The sequence below is a fragment of the Rattus rattus genome, chromosome 1, assembly GCF_011064425.1.
Source record: "Rattus rattus isolate New Zealand chromosome 1, Rrattus_CSIRO_v1, whole genome shotgun sequence".
In the NCBI taxonomy this organism is placed as follows: Eukaryota; Metazoa; Chordata; class Mammalia; order Rodentia; family Muridae; genus Rattus; species Rattus rattus.
Window position 1 is genome coordinate 260,588,052 of NC_046154.1, and position 20,469 is coordinate 260,608,520.

A 20,469-nucleotide genomic window follows, 5' to 3' on the forward strand; every position below is an offset into this window, starting at 1 on the left:
TGTGAAGACCTAAACCTAACAAGTGTCACCCCTGTGCCCACCCCACCCAGTTATCCCCCAAAGTAGTAAAAAGAAAATGGTCACAAGCTCACAATAGTTTGGTTCTCACCAATATTAACAAAGAAAAACAAAATAAACCAACACTTGAGGCAATGCCAAGATAAGCACTCAGTAGGGAGAGAATCTCTGCTTCTCGCCTTTCAGTTTGTTAGTTACACATGGCACAGTAGAGGTGGTGGTGGTGGTGGCTGAAGCCCCGGTACCCTTAGCAGCAGACACAACATTTAGAGCCAGGAGAGGGATGGGTTTCATGCCAAGCAGACTGGAGACACAAGGGGCGGTCGGAAGAGGGTTGGGGAGGCTGGAGGGTGCGTCGGAAGTCCCCGCTGTGGCGAGCGAGGGGGTGGTGGTGGAGGAGGAAGAAGAAGAAGAAGGGGTGGAGGGTTGAGAGAGGTTGATGCTGAGGTGATCAGGGATCGTGACGGAGGCTGCCTGGGAGGAGGGTTTAGCGTTTTCTAAACTGTAACAGAGGAAAAAAAGGAACAAAAAAAAAAGGGTGGGTGGAAGGGAAGACCACAATAGGGAAAAAGTACAGGACAAAATCCGCTTCAGTTATATCAGTAAGTGCCTTTGGCTGCCAATTAGGAAGATCTAATATCAATTTATAATAAACTCTAATAGCTTGTGCCCACCCACTAAAATATTCATATTACCACCCCCCCCTCACCACACACAATGCTATTTAAAACTACTTTGATGAAGACACAGCAGACAACAGTGGGAAAAGAAGCATAGAGCGCATACTTCCAACTATCTGATAGATTGACCCAAATCAGAAACTGAAGGAAAGTGGCCAAGCCACGGTAACAAAGCTACTACAGAAGCTGAGGCAAACAATCAGAGTCCACTGCAGCCTGGGCTACAATAGAGAGTAGCCTTTAGGGCAACTTTAAAACCCTCTTTCAAAAAAAGCTCTAGGTTTAGCCCCCAACAGTGTTTAAAAACACAAATGGAAAAAAGAAAAGATTTTAGTTTGAAAGAGTTAACCTTTTAAACAAAAAATCATTTCATAAATCAAATTATGTTTTCAGTTTTAAAATTATATGTCTAACTATAATTATTTCTAAAGATGAGTTGATAGGGTCTGTGTAGCCCAGGTTAGCTTAGAACTGGAGCCCTTGCCTCAGCTTCCTCAGTGCTACTGGTATGAAATCACCAAGCATGCCTAACACAATTTTTCCTATAGCTAATACTTATCTATTTATATTTGCATGGTAAATGAACCAAAATATTAAATGGAAGGAGGCAAAGAAGTCCAAAGTAGGTCACTGAATAGACTATAAAGAATGTAGCATTTTCAAAGAAAAATGCTAAAAACAAGTGTCGATAAGATCTAGGAAAGCTTTTTTGATTGAGAAGGAGGCTCTTTATCTTAACTGACTATTCCTAGACTTAAGAGTTGAAAATAAGCAAGTACTACCAACTTTTGTGTTTAAAAAGCAAAAATGTATTTTTATTCTTAAAATGGCCCCATATAGTCAGTCCTATCCTAAGCCCCCAGAATTACAAACATTTGCTGAGATCAGACAACCTGCCTCACAAGCCTACTACCAGGGGAAGGAAAGCTCCTTATAACTCTACTCAGCTTGTTCAGAGCCAGTTCAGTCCATCAGGGAATGGTCACAGCAATGAACCACAAAGACACAGAGCTCTGTAAAGAAAGCTCAAGAGTACAGAAGAGATGCTTTGAAGCCAATAATAAAAATAATAAAACCAGTTTGTGTTTCTCATTCAAAGTGGGCCAAGTAGAGAAGATAAAAAGCAGATTTGTGCATCATCTTGCACTGGCTTTAAAAAGTTTGGATTCAAATCCAATGTTTTACTCAGTTGTTTAAAGCAATTCTGCAGTTACTTCAAGTAATGAAGTTCTGCCTCCTTATAAGGAAGACATTAACTTATTAAAACAAAGTCAAATTTAAAGTTATAATTTGAGCTATCTCATTTAAGATAAGCTTCCCAAAAGCAGAAAGTGACTTCTAACATTATTTTTGCCACATAAAACTTACCTCCCATGTGAAATAAAAATAAGTTTTTTTACTAATAAGCTCTGTATAAAATTACTTCTATTTAATTCAATATTAAAAACTTAAAGTACATCTAGAGTTTTGGTTTTTGGTTTTTTGATTTTTGGGGTTTTTTTTTTGTTTTGTTTTTGTTTTTCAAGACAGGATTTTTCTGTGTAGACTTGGTTGTCTTGAAACTCACTCTGGACTAGCCTAACCTCAAAATATACAGAGGTCCACCTATCTCTGCCTCCCTATGATGGGGATTGAAGGCATGTGTCACCCTGAAGGCTGATATCATCTTTCCATATGAATGACAGCATTAATTCAAGGCACAGAAATACAAAACAATGGCCAAGACCATCACTGGCAAGTTGGCAATGTTTTCAGCTAGGGATAAGAGCCTGGTATAAATTCGTTAAATAAGTACATGTACATATACTTCATATCCTAAAACCTTTTCTTGGATTCAGACCTCTTAATTTTTATGTGGAAGAATGTAAGTATAAGATAATGCTGTCTTCCCATATAAGGTATACTAAGTCCATTTGAAAATGTGACTAGGGGGTTGGGGATTTAGCTCAGTGGTAGAGCGCTTGCCTATGAAGCGCAAGGCCCTGGGTTCGGTGTTCGGTCCCCAGCTCCGGAAAAAAAGAACCAAAAAAAAAAAAAAAAAGAAAGATGTGACTGAAGCAGCACCGAGGAACAAACATCCAGTAGGATGCACATCTGACTGTTCATAATTGTCCTACAACAGAGAGTGTAACAGAATCTACATATAGGGAAATAAAACCTGAGCAAATCATTTATGGATGTATAATAGGATGAGCAATGGGATAAAAAAAAAATACTAATGTATCTGGAGCACTCTCAAGTCTGTGCTTCATTTTTTCACAAATAGAACACACTTGTCATTTGAAAATGTTTGCAGAGTAAATATGACAGCTAATTCTAAGAAGCTACTTAGATATCTCACTATCCTTAAAAATTTAAGGTGCTTTGAACTCCAAATTCAAAAATGAAATGATCTGTCTACACGATATGCACAAACAAGCAAAACCGAAGTGTGTCTGTCTCAGTGAGCCTGTAATTACGAGAGCACTGTCCTACTATTCAGCAAAGGCATATACTACTACCCTTTGCACTGTTCCAAAACAACCCCGTGAAAAAACTTACTCCAAACTGCTTGTTTTTCTCTGCTACATTAAAGACAGAAGAAAAACAGAAATCAAGGAGGTTTTGGAAAAAACCCACATTTGTTATATGGCAACTCCCTCCCTCCCTATTATTTTGGCACATAAGCAAAAAGAGTATAGTCAATCTTACCTGACATTGATTAGATACTGAGCCAGACTAATGCTGGCAGCAGATCCAGTGATGGTAACCTGCCGATCAGTAGATCCTTCCACTGGGTTTGCAATTTTGATCTGCGCCCCAGACATCTGACGGATCTCATTGATTTTGGCGCCCTGACGCCCAATTATGCAGCCAATCAACTTGAGAAACAAACAACAAAACAAATAAAAACAAATTAAGTTGCGCAGCTACACACACATGCATAACATTTACAAATTTCTATAATTTGTACCTAAATTTGCACTCCCCAATCTTTCTGGTATATTGCTATTAAAACCTTGAATTTTAAAACCTGAAGGTCCCATTTTAATTCCTGAACCATTCATGTGGTTAACTGCAAATCAAGGCAAACTCTAAGCCAGTTTCTCATCCCAAGCATTAGCTTTTGTTCCTATCTCCACAATCTAGCCTCCACTCAAACAAATTAACCAGAGCCACTGACGTCTAGTGAGACAGCTACAAGTAAGTCGACAGTGCCTTCACTGTTGGGTCGCCAAAGATGTGTGAAATTATCCTTCCGCCACCACCTTATGATTCTGGCAAGATTTTCAAATTTGTTTTTGCTTTTGGGATTACATTTGCATTATTTAGCACTAAAGAGTAATAATGGTTAACATGTTAGCTGTGGCTTGACTGAGACACTGACTTTATTAAAATTTTATTCTTAACCCTAAACAGCCACACTTACAGAAAGGGCAGGTATATTGTCACTCTACAATCACTTCTCCAAAAGCAAAAATTCTGATTTTATTGGGGGAGAAACAGGATCTTACTACATATATCAGAGGCTGACGTGAACTCAAAGAGTGCTGAGAGATTAAAGGCATATGCCACCACCCAAGTACCAGAGAAAAGAATTTCTACAGGACAGAAAGAGAGAGGTTCTTCTTTTGAAAACTGTTAATACAGTTAATTTTAACAATTCTTTAGTAAGGTTTCCTTCAGACTTCCAACATAGTTTAATTACACTTACATCATTTGGAATGGTGAGTTCATGAGAAGTAGTTTGAGCAGATGCATCCAAACCTGCTAAAAGACAGAAAAGAGCAAAAAAATATAACGCACAGCATTCAGAATCAGTGATCTGCAAATTAAACTAACAGAAGATAATAAAATGAAAACCCAGCATTGGCTGTTGAGGTTCATCACTAACTCTGAAGCCTCCAAGTAGGAAAGATGGGAGGGGTAGCAAAAGTAATGCTGGAAAGATTCTTCTGCACAACCAGAATAGCTGATTTCATGCCATTTCCTGCAAAGCCCAGACTATATGTACAGAGATAAAAAGGGGCAAGAGCGTGTGGTATTCTTAAACAGGAGCAAAATCTAAACATCGAATGCTTCTATACATCTACCCCTTTTCTGATTAAGATTACTGTTATGTCTTCATTTTATTTTGTCCAATGCTCACTAAAATCAGTGCCAACTTTATTCTTTTTACTGGGTATCATGGACTCTTGGCACGTAGAATTGCTTTCATTATACCTCTACCAGAGTAACACCCTCCACCTCTATCCTCCCAAACTAGACAAAATCTGTTTGAGGGGAATGTATTTCTCCAGATTTATTCTGTCTTTTGCTATAATTATTCTGGCTTTTGTTTTCCAAAAGAAAAAAAGAAAGAAAAAAAAAAAAAAAAAAGAAAGAAAACCAATCCCATTACAAACACCCCTATCATTCATAAGAACACCAGGACAAGGCCATTCCTGCTGGCTAACCCTTAACCATTCTTTCTAGTCCTGCTCTCAACTACATTTTTAGAAGGTGGTTGGCCAGATCCATCAAGGGACCCTGAGGGGCACCAGGCCCACCCGTTTGCTCTCTCAGCTCCTCTCTGCCATGTGTATGTTATGTTGCTGGTATGGTTTATGGGCAGTGAAACAAGACTCCCACCAGTTTATTAATATAACAGTAGAATACTACAGATTTTTTTTTTAATCATTACCCCAATAGCCTTTCACCTCTGGAGAGCTGGATTCAATGCCTGTTAAGATACAAGTGAAAATGAGTTTGGTGGTCTCATTCTAACCCTATCGGACAAGTTATTCCTTATATATAATTTTTTTAAAAAGCCCCAAAACAAAACAAACAAAAAATACACTACACAATTTTGAACAAATGGATTGTCTCTACCCAAGTCTTGTGAATACCTGGTGGAGAAAAAGGGGATGCTAATCAGATCAAGGTGGCCACTATTAGGATGGTTCACAAGAAATATCCGCCTACCCTTTTCCTGACAAGCATCCCCAGACCTCACCCCAAACCTTACAGGGATTTTTACTCTTTTATAATTAATTCGACCCAAATGAAAATCATGTTAACAAACACATTACCTCCTTTAGCCATAGTAGGTCAAGTTTAAGCCAGCAGATGCTGGATGAAAATGAATTTTGTTTTAAACAGTTGTCAAGCTGAGACCTTGGGACTGGCCTCTATCTTGTACTACACCTTACAGAAATAACACACTGAGTTATCCATACCACTGAATCCGGTGTTGCCATGGGTCATGGGAAAATGAGACTGTTGCATTGCCAACTGGTGCAGCTTGGTCAACTGCATGAAGGAAACAGGAGAGATGAGCATTAGAAAGGTAACCTAGTCAGGACTCAAACACACTCAGACGTGAAAATGTGCATGGCTCCGGATTTCCAAGGTTGAGACTACTATTCCAAGTATAGCATAGGATAAGAATGGGGCTTACAGTACAATCCAGAGGACAGGCAAAATATGACAGGAAAGGTTAGAAATAGAAAGGATGTCAATATACAAAAGATGAATGAATGCCATTTGGGGTATGTGAAAAAGGAAGCAGTAATACTAGCCCAACAACTATCCCCAGTGGACTGTTTAATGGAGGTATATGCAGCCATTGCCAACGGTTGCCCCAGGGACAAGCACAGACAGGCTAGATAAACAAACTGTGCAGTGGTGCTAGGGAAGACACACCATGCAGGGTTCTACTAGTATTGGGAAAAGGGAAGGAGTTGGGGGGGGGAGGGAGACTGCAAGGAGGAGAAAAGCTTAATAAGAAACCAAACTGGGCTTTAGTCCCCAACAAATATTTTCCAACTCTCTTATATGTGATACACACAGGTAACTAACTGTCCTGGCTGGTGACAAAACAATCCTTTTCCCAGTCTACTTCACACACCTCCTAGGGGCTTCCACTAACCAAGAACCAAACCCAACTTTCAAAGTCTAATGCTTGGCATCTGAAAGGGGGAAAAAAATGGACAAAAATCCAAATACTAGTACTTTAAAGTAAGAGGTTCTTAGTAAAGTTTGAGCTGAAGTCCAACAATTAGTTTTCTAGCCTTCCTTATATGAAAATAAACCCTCAGCACCTAAAGGCAAAAACCACCCTCCCACTTACCCAAAGAAATTACTTAAGGGAAGCACGCCCTTCACTAACAGTTTGAACTGTGCCAAGATATTAATAACATACCATAGATACATAATTCCTAGAGGTTTTACATTCAAAACCAAACAAGTTGATACTTTGTGGTTCACCTTTTAAGACATAACACCACCACAAATGTTCAAGACCCAACTTACTCCTGCCTAAGGAAAAAGGATTCAGACAAATTTGGATGGAGAGGGAGTTTTTCAAAACAAGAAATGAAATCAAAACTTACATCTGGCTGTGGAATGGCATACTGTCCTTGAATGGTATAGGCCTACAAAAGGAGGAAAACAGTTCCTATTAAAAACCAATCATGGACAGCAACCCAATGTGGGGGGAAGACAAGTTTTCAACTAGCCAGGAAGCCAGAGTTGAACTAGAGAAAGGGAAGACAGGGACTGAGGAAGTAAATGAACTCTCACAATGATCAGACCTGTGCTGGCCTTCTTTAAGCCCTAAATACAGTATTAACTTTATTCCAGGGATCCTCTAAGAAGGATATACAAATTCTCTTTAAGACAAAATATACATATTTGCTTTTTAACCAAAAAAAGAAAAAAAAAGTGGAAAATGAAAGTAAAGCAATGCCTTGACTGACCAGTCCCCCCATCCTATGTATTCAATTCAAGACACTAATTATGCTAATATAAATGATTTGCATCTACACAAACCTGCACGGCATATATTCAAACATTGCCTATGAACTTAAGTGCACTAGAAGCTAGCTACGTCTCTGACTAGGGACCTGACCACAGAAGCACTGGTGGATGGGGGTTGGGGGGAAATAAAACTTGCTAAGTCCTGTCTTTACCCACCCACCTGCATAAAAGGTACTTGCAGCTCCCACTATGCCCTCCTCCCCACACCAGATTCTCCCAAAAAGGGAGCTTGGTCTTTTGGGTAATGGGGGATGGGGGGGGAGGACAAGGAGAAAAGGAATAAAAGGGACGGGGAGGAAGTTGTAGCTGGTTACTTAACAGAATGTGAAATTTCTCACATCACAGTGCACAGTGGCCATTACCCCCAAAAGCACACCCAGGTTGGGGGTGGGAAGGTGAAAATGGGATGGGAGGAGTGGGAGGGGGGAAAAGAGGGATTGAACAACAACAAAAAAAAAGTTTAAAAAAAAAGTTGGTGTTACCATCTGGTGGGCTACGCGGCCTGTGTGAAATGAGGTGGGGAGGTCAGTCCAGGTCCCCGTGGACAGGTGGTGTCCACAGCACAAAAATCACCAGCGCCACTCGCCCCCCGTGTGTTGGCAGTCTCGGCTGAGGCGGAAGGATTGAGTGAGCCTTGGAGACTGAACATCCCCTCTCACCTCTAGAGGTGGTCCCTCCAGGTCAGGGTTGAGGCACATGGACGGGGTGGTGTGGGGAAAGCTCGCACTGTCGCTGCCTGTGCTGTACCTGTCCTGTGGATAAATAGAGGATTTCAGTCTCCAGGGCTGTCAATCCGGCACCTTGTCATCAGCATGAAATTCACACCAAAAAAAAAGTTGTTTATTTTTTTTTCTTGTTTCCTTTAAAAAGGAGCTCACAACACAGATTTGAAACGAGCTGTAATCAGTGAATTAAAAAAAAAGGTTACCTAGTGGCAGATGACACTGCACAATTGGGTTATTTTCAGTAAAAGTGAGGGGTGAGGTAAGAGAGCTGATGCCAGGTCTTGGTCACTGTAGGATTAACTTGAACCCCTACAGAGCCCACTTTGCAGCAAAAGACACAGGTCCATCTCTGGACACTGCATGAACTGGTCTATTTATAAAAAGGCCCATGGGAATGACCCATAACAGGGCAACTGATGGAAGAAGCTTTTAGAGGGCAGTTAGCTGAATAAAGGGAGGGAGGGTAGGAAGCAAAGAGGTACAAAGGGAGAGGAATGAGGGGAATGAAGATAAGAAGGACAGACTGTTGTGCAGGATTGGTGACACAGCACTGGAGAACCTAGAGTTCCACGGGAAAAGGGATGACTCCTGAGGCTAACCCTCCTGTCTACGATGACTGAGCTGCTGCTTATCTTGCCCCAATAATTATATTGACAGCCCTGACAAATCTCTTAAAACAAAATTAAGACTAAAAGTTCTAACACATCTCAATATAACACTGCAATATGACTACTTGTGAAAGCTCTCAGCAAGACATAAATTTGTTCACTTTCATTGTATTTCAATAAAATGTGGAATTAACTCCAAGTTAATGTATTCCCCTCCCAAATGATTTTCAGAACAAATACAAATAAATGTTAACTAGTTAAGCAAAGATGTTTTTAAATAGGGTAGCCCCAAGTGCCAACAGTCACTATTTTAACCTGAATTTAAGTTTCTTTAAAAACTGGTTTACCTATTACTCAAGAAAACACTAACCATCAAAATACACTAGTACCATGACATTTATCAATCTTTTTCTCCCACAACTCTAACTTTAGAAGAAACTGTCAAAGATACATGAGGCATGGAGAGAATGCTCTTGGGATCTCACACTGCACCCCAATATGCTCTCCCCATCCTATGCTCTTCTTATTCCAGTTGATTTCAATTATACCAATGGGGTTTCAAACCAGTGTTTATGAAGATTCTGGAGAACAACAAACTGGAGTTTGGGGGTAAAGGGTGGGAATAGGGGAGGGGAGGTGAAGGGGAGGGAAAGTTTGTAGGACACTCAAGTTCAGGACCTGATCCCACACCCCCATGCCATTTGAAACCACCATCCAGAATTTCCAGAGGTCCAACTCCTTTGCTATCATTACTTAGACCTCCATCATCCACACATAGGAAAGCATAGATGGGATGGTAGACACAGGGACAAAGTAGTAATAACACTGGAGCAATTTAATTCTAACCCAAACCACCTTAAATCAGCAACCAATTTCTCTTCTGAGTGTCTACAAAACTCCCATTGCCCGCTAAAATAAGATCTTGGCATTCATAACTTTCTTCAGTAGAAAAACAAAAAAAAAAAGCAAATCAAACTATGGCCAAAAGTACAAGTTTTCAGCAAGCATGCAAAGTAGCTTGGTGTGCTGCTGGCAAAGTTGATATTTAAAATATAATCTTCATTCATTCATTCTAGCCCACCAGTAAGGATTTTCTTACCTGACCACCTGCAAAGATGACTGGAGAACTGGAGGGCTTGGGCCGGTACGGGATGGTCACGCCCTTCGGGGGGGACTGGGAGAGAGTCAGAGGGGAAAAAAACAAAAAGAGATAAGGTTTCAAAGCTGCTTCAGCTGTGTGGCTATAGCACACACAGGTCAGTTAAATAAAAACTATTTTTTCCAGTCCCTTACTTAAAAGTTGCACATTAGTTATTTGCCTTTAAAAAGCAAGAAGAGGGGTTGGGGATTTAGCTCAGCGGAAGAGCGCTTGCCTAGCGAGTGCAAGGCCCTAGGTTCGGTCCCCAGCTCCGAAAAAAAGAAAAAAGAAAAAAAAAAAAAAGCAAGAAGAAAGTTTATGGATTCTGTGGCTCATACTAATCCTCCCCGAAGGGGCTTTAAATTTTTAATCCTAATTTCCACACTTGTAAATAAATTTAATTCTCACATACACAACTGTATGTGTAGATATGCTTTAAGTGGTAATTTTTATGACCTCACATTTTTGTTAAGACATAAAGGCAAAGGTGGATATGAAATTACAAAATGCTATGTTTATGGTTCAAAGACACAAAAATTTTTTCTCTGATTCATATGGGGCCAAATCCATGTAACTCAAGAGATTTAAACTCCATTATTTTTTTGCTGCAGAATATATCAGGACTTCATAATTCACTCAAATACCATTATTGATACTTTTCCTATAACTACTGTTTTGAATATATCCTGCTTCAAACTGAAACAGAATGTGTCAATTTCAAGAAATTCAAAAAGTTAGCATTTCAAAGATCCCAAGTCCTTATAGTCTACCTTCCCCTGTCCACGCTACTACAACATTCTGAACTACCTGACAATTGCTTTTTAACAGATCCTATTTTTGCTCATAGACTAAGATATATCAAAACTGGGAGAAGGAATGTATGAACTCAGGGAACTTTACCCGCCTCGACTGATAAGCCTCTTCACAGCTTCACCTAATTCTAGTCTTACTAAATATAGATCAATTCCCCTGTCCCCAAAATCACCCCCACATCCAGCATGAGCCTGAGGGCTTACCTCCAACATGACCACACAGATCTGTTTGACACACTCAATGATGGACTGCGGAATGCCAGCAATAGTGATTGCTCGCTCAGTTGAGTTGGGGAGCATATCCCCTGCCACCTGGACCTGAGCCCCTGTACTCTTTAGGGTAAAAGGAAAAAAAAGAAAAAAGAAAAAAAAAGTCAGAAAAACTGTTCAATTCCTTCCAACACCAGCTTTATTCAATAGATCCTTATTTCCACCCTTTCTTTCTCATTTTCCATTCTTCCTTATTCCAGGTACTACTGCTTATTAAAGTTAAAAATAAATTACCTCTGAGACAAGAATAAATCTGAGTAACAGCCTACATTTAACCTGCACTCAGAAAAAAGTTCCTTCTACACAATTTACTCTTACCCAGTAATGAAAGCTTTGTGGGCCAAACAAAATCCTCTAAATATCACCCTTTCATTCTCTGACTGAGCTCTTCCAAAGGTCCTGAGTTCAATTCCCAGCAACCACATGGTGGCTCACAACCATCTGTAATGGGACCTGATGCCCTCCTCTGGTGCCTGAAGACAGCTACAGTGTACTTATATCTAATAAACAAATAAATCTAAAAAAAAAAAAGCTAGGAAGTGTCAGCAATGTAGTTCAAGAGGTAAAAATGCCTGTTGCCAACCCTAACTTAAATCCAATCCTTGGGGGAACTCACATGGTAGAAAGAGAGAACCAAGACCTAGCTGCAAGTTGTCCTGACCAAGGAAGTGCACACACACACACACACACACACACACACACACACACACACACACACACATACATGTGCATGCACACACACAAAATGTAATTTAAAAAATTGTTTCAGGCAGGCATATTGTACCTTCCTGAAATTACCAGCACTTGAGACGCAGAGACAGAAGGATCTCTACATTCACAACCAGCCTGGTCTACAAAAATAAGTCCTAGGCAGCCAGGGCTACACAGGAAGTCCTACTCTGAAATTTTTAATTATTATTTTAAGGGACTGGAAAAATGGTTAAGACCATTTGTTGCTACTGCTGGGGAACTGAGTTTAGTTCCCACAACCATCTATAACTCCATTCCAGGAGATCCATCTCTACTGAATTCCACTGATAACTGGCACATACATGGTACATATATATACATACAGGCAGGCTAAAAGTTTACACATAAATTAAATCTATTACTTCTTTTAGGCTTAGAGATGGGCTCTGGATTGTTCTTATAGAAAACCTGGGTTCAATTCCTAGCACCCATAAAAGTCCACTCACAATACATGAAAACCCCAGCCCCAGGGGATCCAAAGCCTAACTCACATGCAAAGAGTCAGAGGTAAATATATATACATAATTCAAAGTAAATCTACAAGTGGCTCATGATTTAAATCCTAGCACCAAGAAGGAAGAGGCAAGATGCTCTAAGTTTGAGTTCAGCCTGATCTAGAGTAGTATGGGGACAGAGAAACCCTGTTTCAAAAAAAATCAAAATAGACAAAACAAGTAAATCTAAGACAGACAGACAGACACACACACACACACTCTCTCTCTCTCTCTTAAGTAGCTCAGTCAAAACACCTGAAACGGGGTTGGGGATTTAGCTCAGTGGTAGAACACTTGCCTAGCAAGCGCAAGGCCCTGGGTTCGGTCCCCAGCCCCGAAAAAAAAAAAAAAAAAAAAAAAAAAAAAAAAAAAAAAAAAACAAAAACCAATAAACTTAAAAAAAAAGAACTTATGTGGGGAACTAAACAGAACTGACAACCATTTTTAATCCCAGGACTCAAGAAGTGGAGCCAGACATCTCTGAATTCCAGGCCAGCCAAGGCTAAAACAGTGAGGCCTTGTCTCAAAATAGCAACTATGTGCCATCAAAACTGGACAATTGTATTAACGTATGAAATTCTAAGTAAGTAGCACTCATATTCTGACATTACTGAGCCAGGCAAAGGCTTTATGTAGACCTATGTACTTGGAAGACTGATGCAAGATAGTAAATGTATATAAAGGTCCAGGATAGTATAGGCTAGTAACATAGCAAAGAGCCCACCTTTAAAATTAAAGGGGGCTAGAGAGATGGCTTGGTGGTTAAGAGTACTGACTGCCCCTCCAGAGAACCTGAGTTCAAATCCCAGCAACAACATGGTGGCTCACAACCATCTGTAATGGGATCTGATACCCTCTTCTGGTGTGTCTGAAGACAAAGACAGTGTACTCACATACATTAATTGAGGGATTTCACCATATATGCCTGGCTGGCCTAGAACTTACTGCATAGAGCATTCTGACCTCAAGGTGACCCTCTTGTCTCTGACTCCAAGTGCTGGTATTAAAGGCATGTACCACCACACCTGAATCCATCTTGCATTTTTTTAAGATAGGGTTTCCTAAACTGCCCACAATAAACTGGCCTTAGAGTTTCCCTTCTCAGTCTCCTCTGTCCTGAGATTACAAACATACTACTACCTGGCTTAAATATTCACATCAAATGCTAACCTTTTCTAGCCATAACACAATTGGAATTTGGTATGGGGGTAATGGTGCATGCACTCAGGGAACAGAGGTAAGTGGTTCTCATAGAGATTCTTGTCTATAGTCAGGCCAGTCAAGGCTAAAATTAAAATCAAAAAACATAACAAGATATTTGAAAAAAAAAAAAAAAAGCAAACACCAACCTCTCTTATTTCCTTGATCTTGCAACCACCTTTTCCAATAAGAGAGCCACACTGACTAGCAGGAACCACCAGCCGTAAGGTAACCGGGGGTCTACTGGCAGCTGTGCTATTGGTCATAGAGCTGCTTATGTCCTGTTAAAAAAGAAAACTGCTTAGAACACCAAAAGGATAAGTAGCATGTATATACTTGAAAGCCTTAACTTCCAAAAACTAACCACTTACTCTTGGACTTAAGGCCATGACTGTACCATAACCACACCAAACTGTGAAGATCACAATTTGGGCCCAATGTGGTAGCACTGCTTATAGTCCAGCACTCACAGAAGAGAAGGAAAAAAGATCTGGGGTTATAGGCCAGTATAGACACAGGCCAGTAAATAACAGAACTATAACCACACTTTCCAATAAGAGTCACATTGTCTAGCAGGAACCACCACCCATAAGGTAACTGGGGGTCTACTGGCCTAAATAAAAGAGGACTAGAGAAATTTGCTCACTGGTACATTGCTTACTCTGGAATCAATCCATAGAAGCAACACAAAACAGAAAAAAGAACCGTAAGAGCAGTTATTTTTCTTCACAAGGGTACAGAACGCAACTTTTTTTTAAATTAATACGCCAACCTTCCTTCCATTAGGTTTAGAAACACAGCTTAGTAGTAAAGCACTTGTCTAGAATGCATGAAACCAAACATTCTAATCCTAAAAACCAAACATTCTAATCCTAGTACCAAAATTGTTTAAAAAATAGAGTCAAGGGACTGAGGAGATGGCTCAGTGGGTAGAGCTTGTTGTGCAAGCAATAAGGACTGGAAATCAGGACAGATCCTCCAGCACCCACATAAAAAACTGGGTCTGGCTATACATGCCCAGAATCCCACCACTGGATGTGAAAACAGACCTGTCCTAAGAACTGGAAGGCTAACAAGATTCCAGCAGAGACCCTTTCTCAAAGCTGGAAAGCACAATGCAATAAAAAACATTTGATATCACACAATATAAACAATTTCAAACTAAATATCCTCTTACAAAACCAATATAAAGTGTTTTAGATTGAGTATTTGGTAAGCATATAGGAGGCCTAGGATCAATACCAATGTACCGATTTCAACTTCCCCCAGAGCAATAAGGATGAAATCAGGTATCATATCTAAATGTTTTGAAATAAAATTGTTATAACCATTAATATAGTGAGTATATGCTCACGTTAGAGAAGAGTTTGTGCAAGTTAATTTTTTCCTTCCACCATGTTGGTCCCAGGGACTAAATTAATGCCATCAGTTGTGGGACAAGTGCCTTGACCTGATGAATCAACAAACCAGCACAAAAATTTTTCAGTAATTAACGCATTTTTTACATTCCAGGCTGTCCTGGAATCCACCCCGCAGACCACACTGGCCTCTAACTTACTATGTATATGATGTTGTTAGCTTTCAAAGAGGGTTGAAAACAAAGAAATCCACTTCTCTGCCTGATTGGCATGTGCCAGTGAGGTGTGGCAATTGCTTACTTACATATAAGCCTTATAGTCAAAACCCTTTTTTCTTTTGACATAGGGTCTCAACTACATAATCCCAGATGGCCTCAAACTCTGAATTGTCTGCATCAGTCCCCTAGTACCGGTGGAATTAAAGATGTGTACCACCACTCCAAGCCTATATTACTTTAAGAATAATAGCATATACTTCTAACTGTTCTTTTAAGCTGCAAATTCTGGAGTAACAGCATCCCGCAGGTTAAAACATTTCTGACCTGACCTGAACAAGGTTAAGATTTAAGAAGCATTAAGCAGTAACCAAACAGCACTCTTCTGCCTAGGCTATCAACTGCACAACTAAGTAAATAGTATTACTACTGCAAGGAGGACGCAGCTGAACACACAACTTAAGACAATACTTGTCCAGCCTCTGAAAGTATTAAAGGGAAAAAGAACTGCTTTCTAACAAAACCAGTAATGGTTATCTTGTTTCTAGGAACCTAAAACTTTAACTCTTAACTTTAACTACAGTATTATCAGTATCTAGTATAGTTTAAAATCCAACAACACACTAGGTTTGTAAAACTTTATTTATAAAATGTCCTAGTTCTTCAGCAGGACCCTAATAAAAAGCACATGAAGTTCATTCAACTGTAAAGAAAGCAAAGGCACACCTTTGAAAAATTACTAGGGCTGGAGAGATGGCTCAGCGGTTAAGAGCACCGACTGCTCTTCCAGAGGTCCTGAGTTCAATTCCCAGCAACCACATGGTGGCTCACAACCATCTGTAAGGAGATCTGATGCCCTCTTCTGGTGTGTCTGGAGACAGCTACAGTGTACTTATATATAATAAATGAATAAATCTAAAAAAAAAAAAAAAAAAACCCAAAACCCTAAAAAAAAAAAAAAAAAAAAAAAAAGAAAAATTACTAAAATATTTTAAATGGCAAAATTAGAAAGGGTTATGCATATCTCCATGTAATCTCAACACTTAGGAGCCTAACCCTGAAGTGTTAAAGGTAATCATGGACTCCTAGTAGTGCCAAACTTACAAAAGGAGACCCGTGTGTGTGGTTAGGAGCAGTAACTGCTCTTCCAAATGAACCAGTCATATAACAGTTCACACCTGGAGTCTGCAACTCCAGTTCCAGGGCTTCTGACACCCTCATATAAACACATACTCAGATAAAATACCAATGAACATGGAAAAAAGTTAGATTAAAAAGTCAGCTGAGAGCATAGCCCAATTACTTAACATGCTTTTAAACTTTTAATTATTTTATGCCTGGTATCAGGGGAGAGGGCAATCATAAAGGTACAACAAACCTCTTCCAGTTTGTCAATGATCATAGCAAAGGCTTTGAAGATGGCATTAGTCGGTCCAGCCAAAGTGATAATTCTCTCAGGACAATTCCCTTCTGAGATGTTGATACGTGCACCACTCTAGAAAGAAAAACAAGTAGTTTTAAAAGATAAAAAGAACTAAAAGTGTACAGGATAGTCTGTCCTAGATAACACAGGCAAGAAGCTGGCTACATAAAAGAGCATTTCAATTACTGCTCTACTTGTTGTCAACCTCCTGCGTGTGCCTTATGTTTTCAGGATTCGACACAAAACTCATTCCTATCACACTATTTGTTATTACAAATTAGCTAGAAAATGCTTTCTCTCTCTCTATTTTTCTTTTTTTTTTTTCTTTTTTTCGGAGCTGGGGACCGAACCCAATGCTTTCTCTTTTTGAGCTCTTCATCCTGTAACTTCACACAGAACTTTTTCAGGGTTTTCCAAGGCTACCAATCCCAATGTTCCTTGCATCTTACCTCCTCGCGCATCTTCTTAACAGATTCTCCTTTCTGTAAGAGGAAAAGTCAAATATGAGCTCCAATTGCTATTTCAGTCCAGACTGACTAAACAGGAGTTAAGTGTTGAAGTGAAGCTGTCTTACCTTTCCGATGATACTGCCAACTTCCTGCAATGGAGAAAACCCAGTGTTAAGAGGAAATTCAGAGTTCATCATAATAAAAAGAAAATTCTAAGTGTTCAGCTAACTAAGTGCTAACTATGCTAACTACCAATTCAAATAAAAGGAGTTTTAAGACTTATTGGGGGAGGCACCTATTCATTTCCTCCCAAAAAATTCCATACTGAAGCTATCAAAAAAAAAAAAAAAAAATCAGTGATTAAATCCCACAACTTTGTATAATATGCAGAGGCCTGAGTTAGCTCAATGGTAGTGTTTAACTAGATAACTCTGTGTTCAATATCCAGTACCACCAAAAATCAAAAAGAAAATCTTCCCTGAAATTTAAGCTACAAACATACATCAAAATGACTTACCAAGCAGCTATGTCTGCTTTTTGGCTCTAACCACTTGTTAAGTCTTTCTTGCTCTCTAAACTTCCTACTAAAAGCTGTCCATTTTCCCACCACACTGCATTAGAAAAGAGTGCTAAAGCCAGATGTCCCACAGTGCTAATCTGATGAGCTCCAAGATGCTTGTCTGCTTTTCCTGGCCCCTTCCCTGGCAGTTACTATGACCCAATTTTCCAAGCTGGTGCGTACCTTTCCGTGCATAAGTAGCCTGATGGTGAGAGTGACATTTAATCCACCTTCAATCACACCGGTGTCCATGTCTAGCAGTTACAGGGAGCTGGACTTTGAGTGGTCAAGTCTTTGGTCACTGGTGAGAGTGAAAGCCAAAAACTGAAATGTAAAAAGTAAAATTCCTTTCCAGTCATTTCCACTTTGCTGTTTGCAGTTTGATCTAATTGACTCTAAGTGTGAGCCTATCAGACTTGTGAACACTCCCAGAACAAGTCTTTTAACACTTACAGATCAGGTTCTGTTTCCAGTTTGCTCATTAATGATAGGGTTTCCACTAATGCTTGAGATAAGAAATATTCGACCCTTCTACTGGCAATGGTTCTAAGGGAACTGCTTAAGTACAAGAAGTTGTCCTTCAGCTGAGTAAGTTTTTGAAAAGACTCAGTAACAGCTGGACAAACCACAGAGAGGGTGAATTCAACTCGCTTTCTACTCTACAGCAGTTAGAAGTGAGAGCAGAGTATATATGTAAATGTACTCAGTATAGAAATTTCTAAAATTGAGATAAACTTCTTATCTCAAAGGTTGATGGATGACAACAAATATTTTGAAATGCTTTAGTTCAGATATGTGGATGGTGGTACCTTTCTGTATAATCTCAGCACTTTAGAGGTTTTAACACGATTGTTTTAAGTTCAAGGCCACCTTGGACAACCTACTGAGAACCAAGTGCAGTTACCAGAGCTACACAGGGGGACAATCACAAATAACAAAAAAAAATATATTGAAAAAAGTATTATTCAAGATACACTTCACAACTGATTAGGTTCCACGTTCCTTTGAAATTTAATTCTGTACATCTCGGTTCTTTTCTCCCATTCTTCCTCTCTAATCAATTTGAGAAATTTCTTGTATATTAACTTTGACTATCACACAATTAAGTCTTTTAAGTCCCAAATTTTCTTCCAAATACAACAAAAGCATAGTACTAAGATTTTACTTCATATTTGCTTTGATTAATCAATAGTGATGGATTGCCAAGATGGCCCCTTTGTACTCATCCTCTGAAACAACTTTGGAATAACTACTTGTTTAGACAAAGAATTTGGATTTTGATGGTTTTGCCTTTAATACTTTTTTAAACACCTAACACTGATAGTTCCAAGAGTCTCAAGACCTGAAATTTCTCCAATAGCATGGCGACTATGCATCCCTTCAAATCAGTATCAATGATTTCTCTCCTCCTACAACTAATTTTGTCCCTTCATGAAACCAGTTTTCATTTTGCTGTAACACCCAATACACAGACCGTTGGGTTTTTTGTTTTGTTTTGTTTTGTTTTGTTTGAGTCAGGGCCTCACTGTATTGCCCAGGATTAAATGGAACTGTTTAACAACAGCAGGCTGGCCTCCAAATTCAAAGACCCACCTGAATCCCAAGTCCATACCTTAAATATTTTAAAAGCACTTTAAAGTGGCTGTCAACCACTCTATATACTGCAAACTATCTTCTGGTTACTTCAGGATGTTAAGTGATAATGTAAATGCATCCCTAAAGCACATCAGTTCCCTATTTCCAGAAAATAGTTAATTGCTGTCAAAAAACAAAAAAAAAACAAAAAACAAAAAAACAAAAACCTCACAAATCAACATCTTATTCATGGATAAACAATGCTTGTTTACAGAGTCCGAAAGACTAACAACCACCCCCATATACTCTATAAACCTGAGGATAGCTTTAGTTCCATTTCCCCACTCAGATATATTAATCACTTTAGAAATACAGTAATACAAGTTCAAGAGGCAAAGAAACTAAAAACCTAGCTACAAATCCATTTAAGTAAAGCACGAAGATGCATTTTTTAACTCCAAGCCATGTAAGTAATCTGAGAAACCTGTCAATTCCTCTCCTGAGTAGGTCAATCTAAGTGTACCCCATCCTGGGAATCCAGCTGTTAATCCTGCAGTCAATTACCCCTCTATAAATAGCTCGGTCTGGTTTATAGCGGCAGGCATTTTGTAATTTCAAAATTCGTTACCCGAGAGAACGTCAAAGTAACTCGGTAACAGGGAGTCCGCCTACCCTTTAACTCTGCAGCTCCCCACTCCCCTCCCCCGCCCCGGTCATCCAAGCATTTTCCACTTTAAAAAAAAAAAGGCCCCCCCTTCCCTTGACTGGGATGGAGGTGAATAAACGGTTCGGTCAGGGGGGGGCGCTGCTACCCAGGGGGAGGGGCCGGACAAGTAGCGCCTCCTCGTGTGTCTGCGCCAGCGCCTGACCCCCGCGGGGAGCCGCGCTCACCCGCCCCGCAAGCAAGCCGGCCATCGCCTCCCCCACCCCCCTCAACCAACAAATCCACCGCTGCCCCCCCTGCAGCGCGCGCGCCCTCCCTGACTCCTGCGCAGCCGCCACCGGGAAAAAGGGGGAGGGGAGGGGGGCAGGCTTTGCGCGAGGCCTACTAGGCCGCGCTGGAACCAGGGCCTCGCGTGAATGGACCGGCAGGCAGAGTGAAGTAGTAGACGCTCATGCGGGACTACGAGAGGCCGAGGCTCCAGAATAGGACCGGAGTCCGCCAAGAAGGATGTCACGAGTGGAAGCAGAAGCTATTGCCGGGGGCAAAGAAGAAAATTTTAAGCTTACCTGGAGGCGCGAGTCGACTGAGGGGAAAAGGGAGCAGGCAGGAAGGGGAAGGGCGGAGGCCGGGGCGGGAACAATAGGGGCGGGCAGGAAGGCGAGGGGGGCCCTGGCAGGGGCGGAGGAGGGGGGGGGAGGAGGAGGAAGGGGAAAGAGACCCCAGGGCGGGTGGAGGGCGGCGGAGGGCGGGC

The 20,469-nt window shown here is 40.4% G+C and overlaps 1 protein-coding gene across 12 annotated transcripts in view; it reads right to left on the reverse strand.

The window, feature by feature from the left end:
• The window catches only part of Pcbp2 (poly(rC) binding protein 2), a 25,873-nt gene extending 5,485 nt beyond the window's left edge, over positions 1 to 20,388 (reverse strand). The window contains exons 1-14 of one of the 12 annotated variants that reach the window (XM_032884502.1): positions 20,285 to 20,340; positions 17,663 to 17,780; positions 17,046 to 17,069; positions 16,921 to 16,953; positions 16,427 to 16,543; positions 13,625 to 13,756; positions 10,966 to 11,094; positions 9,911 to 9,997; positions 8,138 to 8,230; positions 7,052 to 7,093; positions 5,897 to 5,969; positions 5,362 to 5,400; positions 4,393 to 4,448; positions 3,390 to 3,559 (exon numbers count right to left, since the gene is read on the reverse strand). In XM_032884502.1, the coding sequence (XP_032740393.1) occupies positions 3,390 to 3,559; positions 4,393 to 4,448; positions 5,362 to 5,400; positions 5,897 to 5,969; positions 7,052 to 7,093; positions 8,138 to 8,230; positions 9,911 to 9,997; positions 10,966 to 11,094; positions 13,625 to 13,756; positions 16,427 to 16,543; positions 16,921 to 16,953; positions 17,046 to 17,069; positions 17,663 to 17,731 (1,064 nt within the window). In that variant the 5' untranslated portion in view covers positions 17,732 to 17,780; positions 20,285 to 20,340. Of the gene's footprint in view, positions 1 to 3,389; positions 3,560 to 4,392; positions 4,449 to 5,361; positions 5,401 to 5,896; positions 5,970 to 7,051; positions 7,094 to 8,137; positions 8,231 to 9,910; positions 9,998 to 10,965; positions 11,095 to 13,624; positions 13,757 to 16,426; positions 16,544 to 16,920; positions 16,954 to 17,045; positions 17,070 to 17,662; positions 17,804 to 20,284 lie in introns of all 12 variants that reach the window. The other 11 variants (XM_032884529.1, XM_032884510.1, XM_032884494.1 and 8 more) reach the window with 11 other exon arrangements.
• Positions 20,389 to 20,469: the final 81 nt, after the last annotated feature.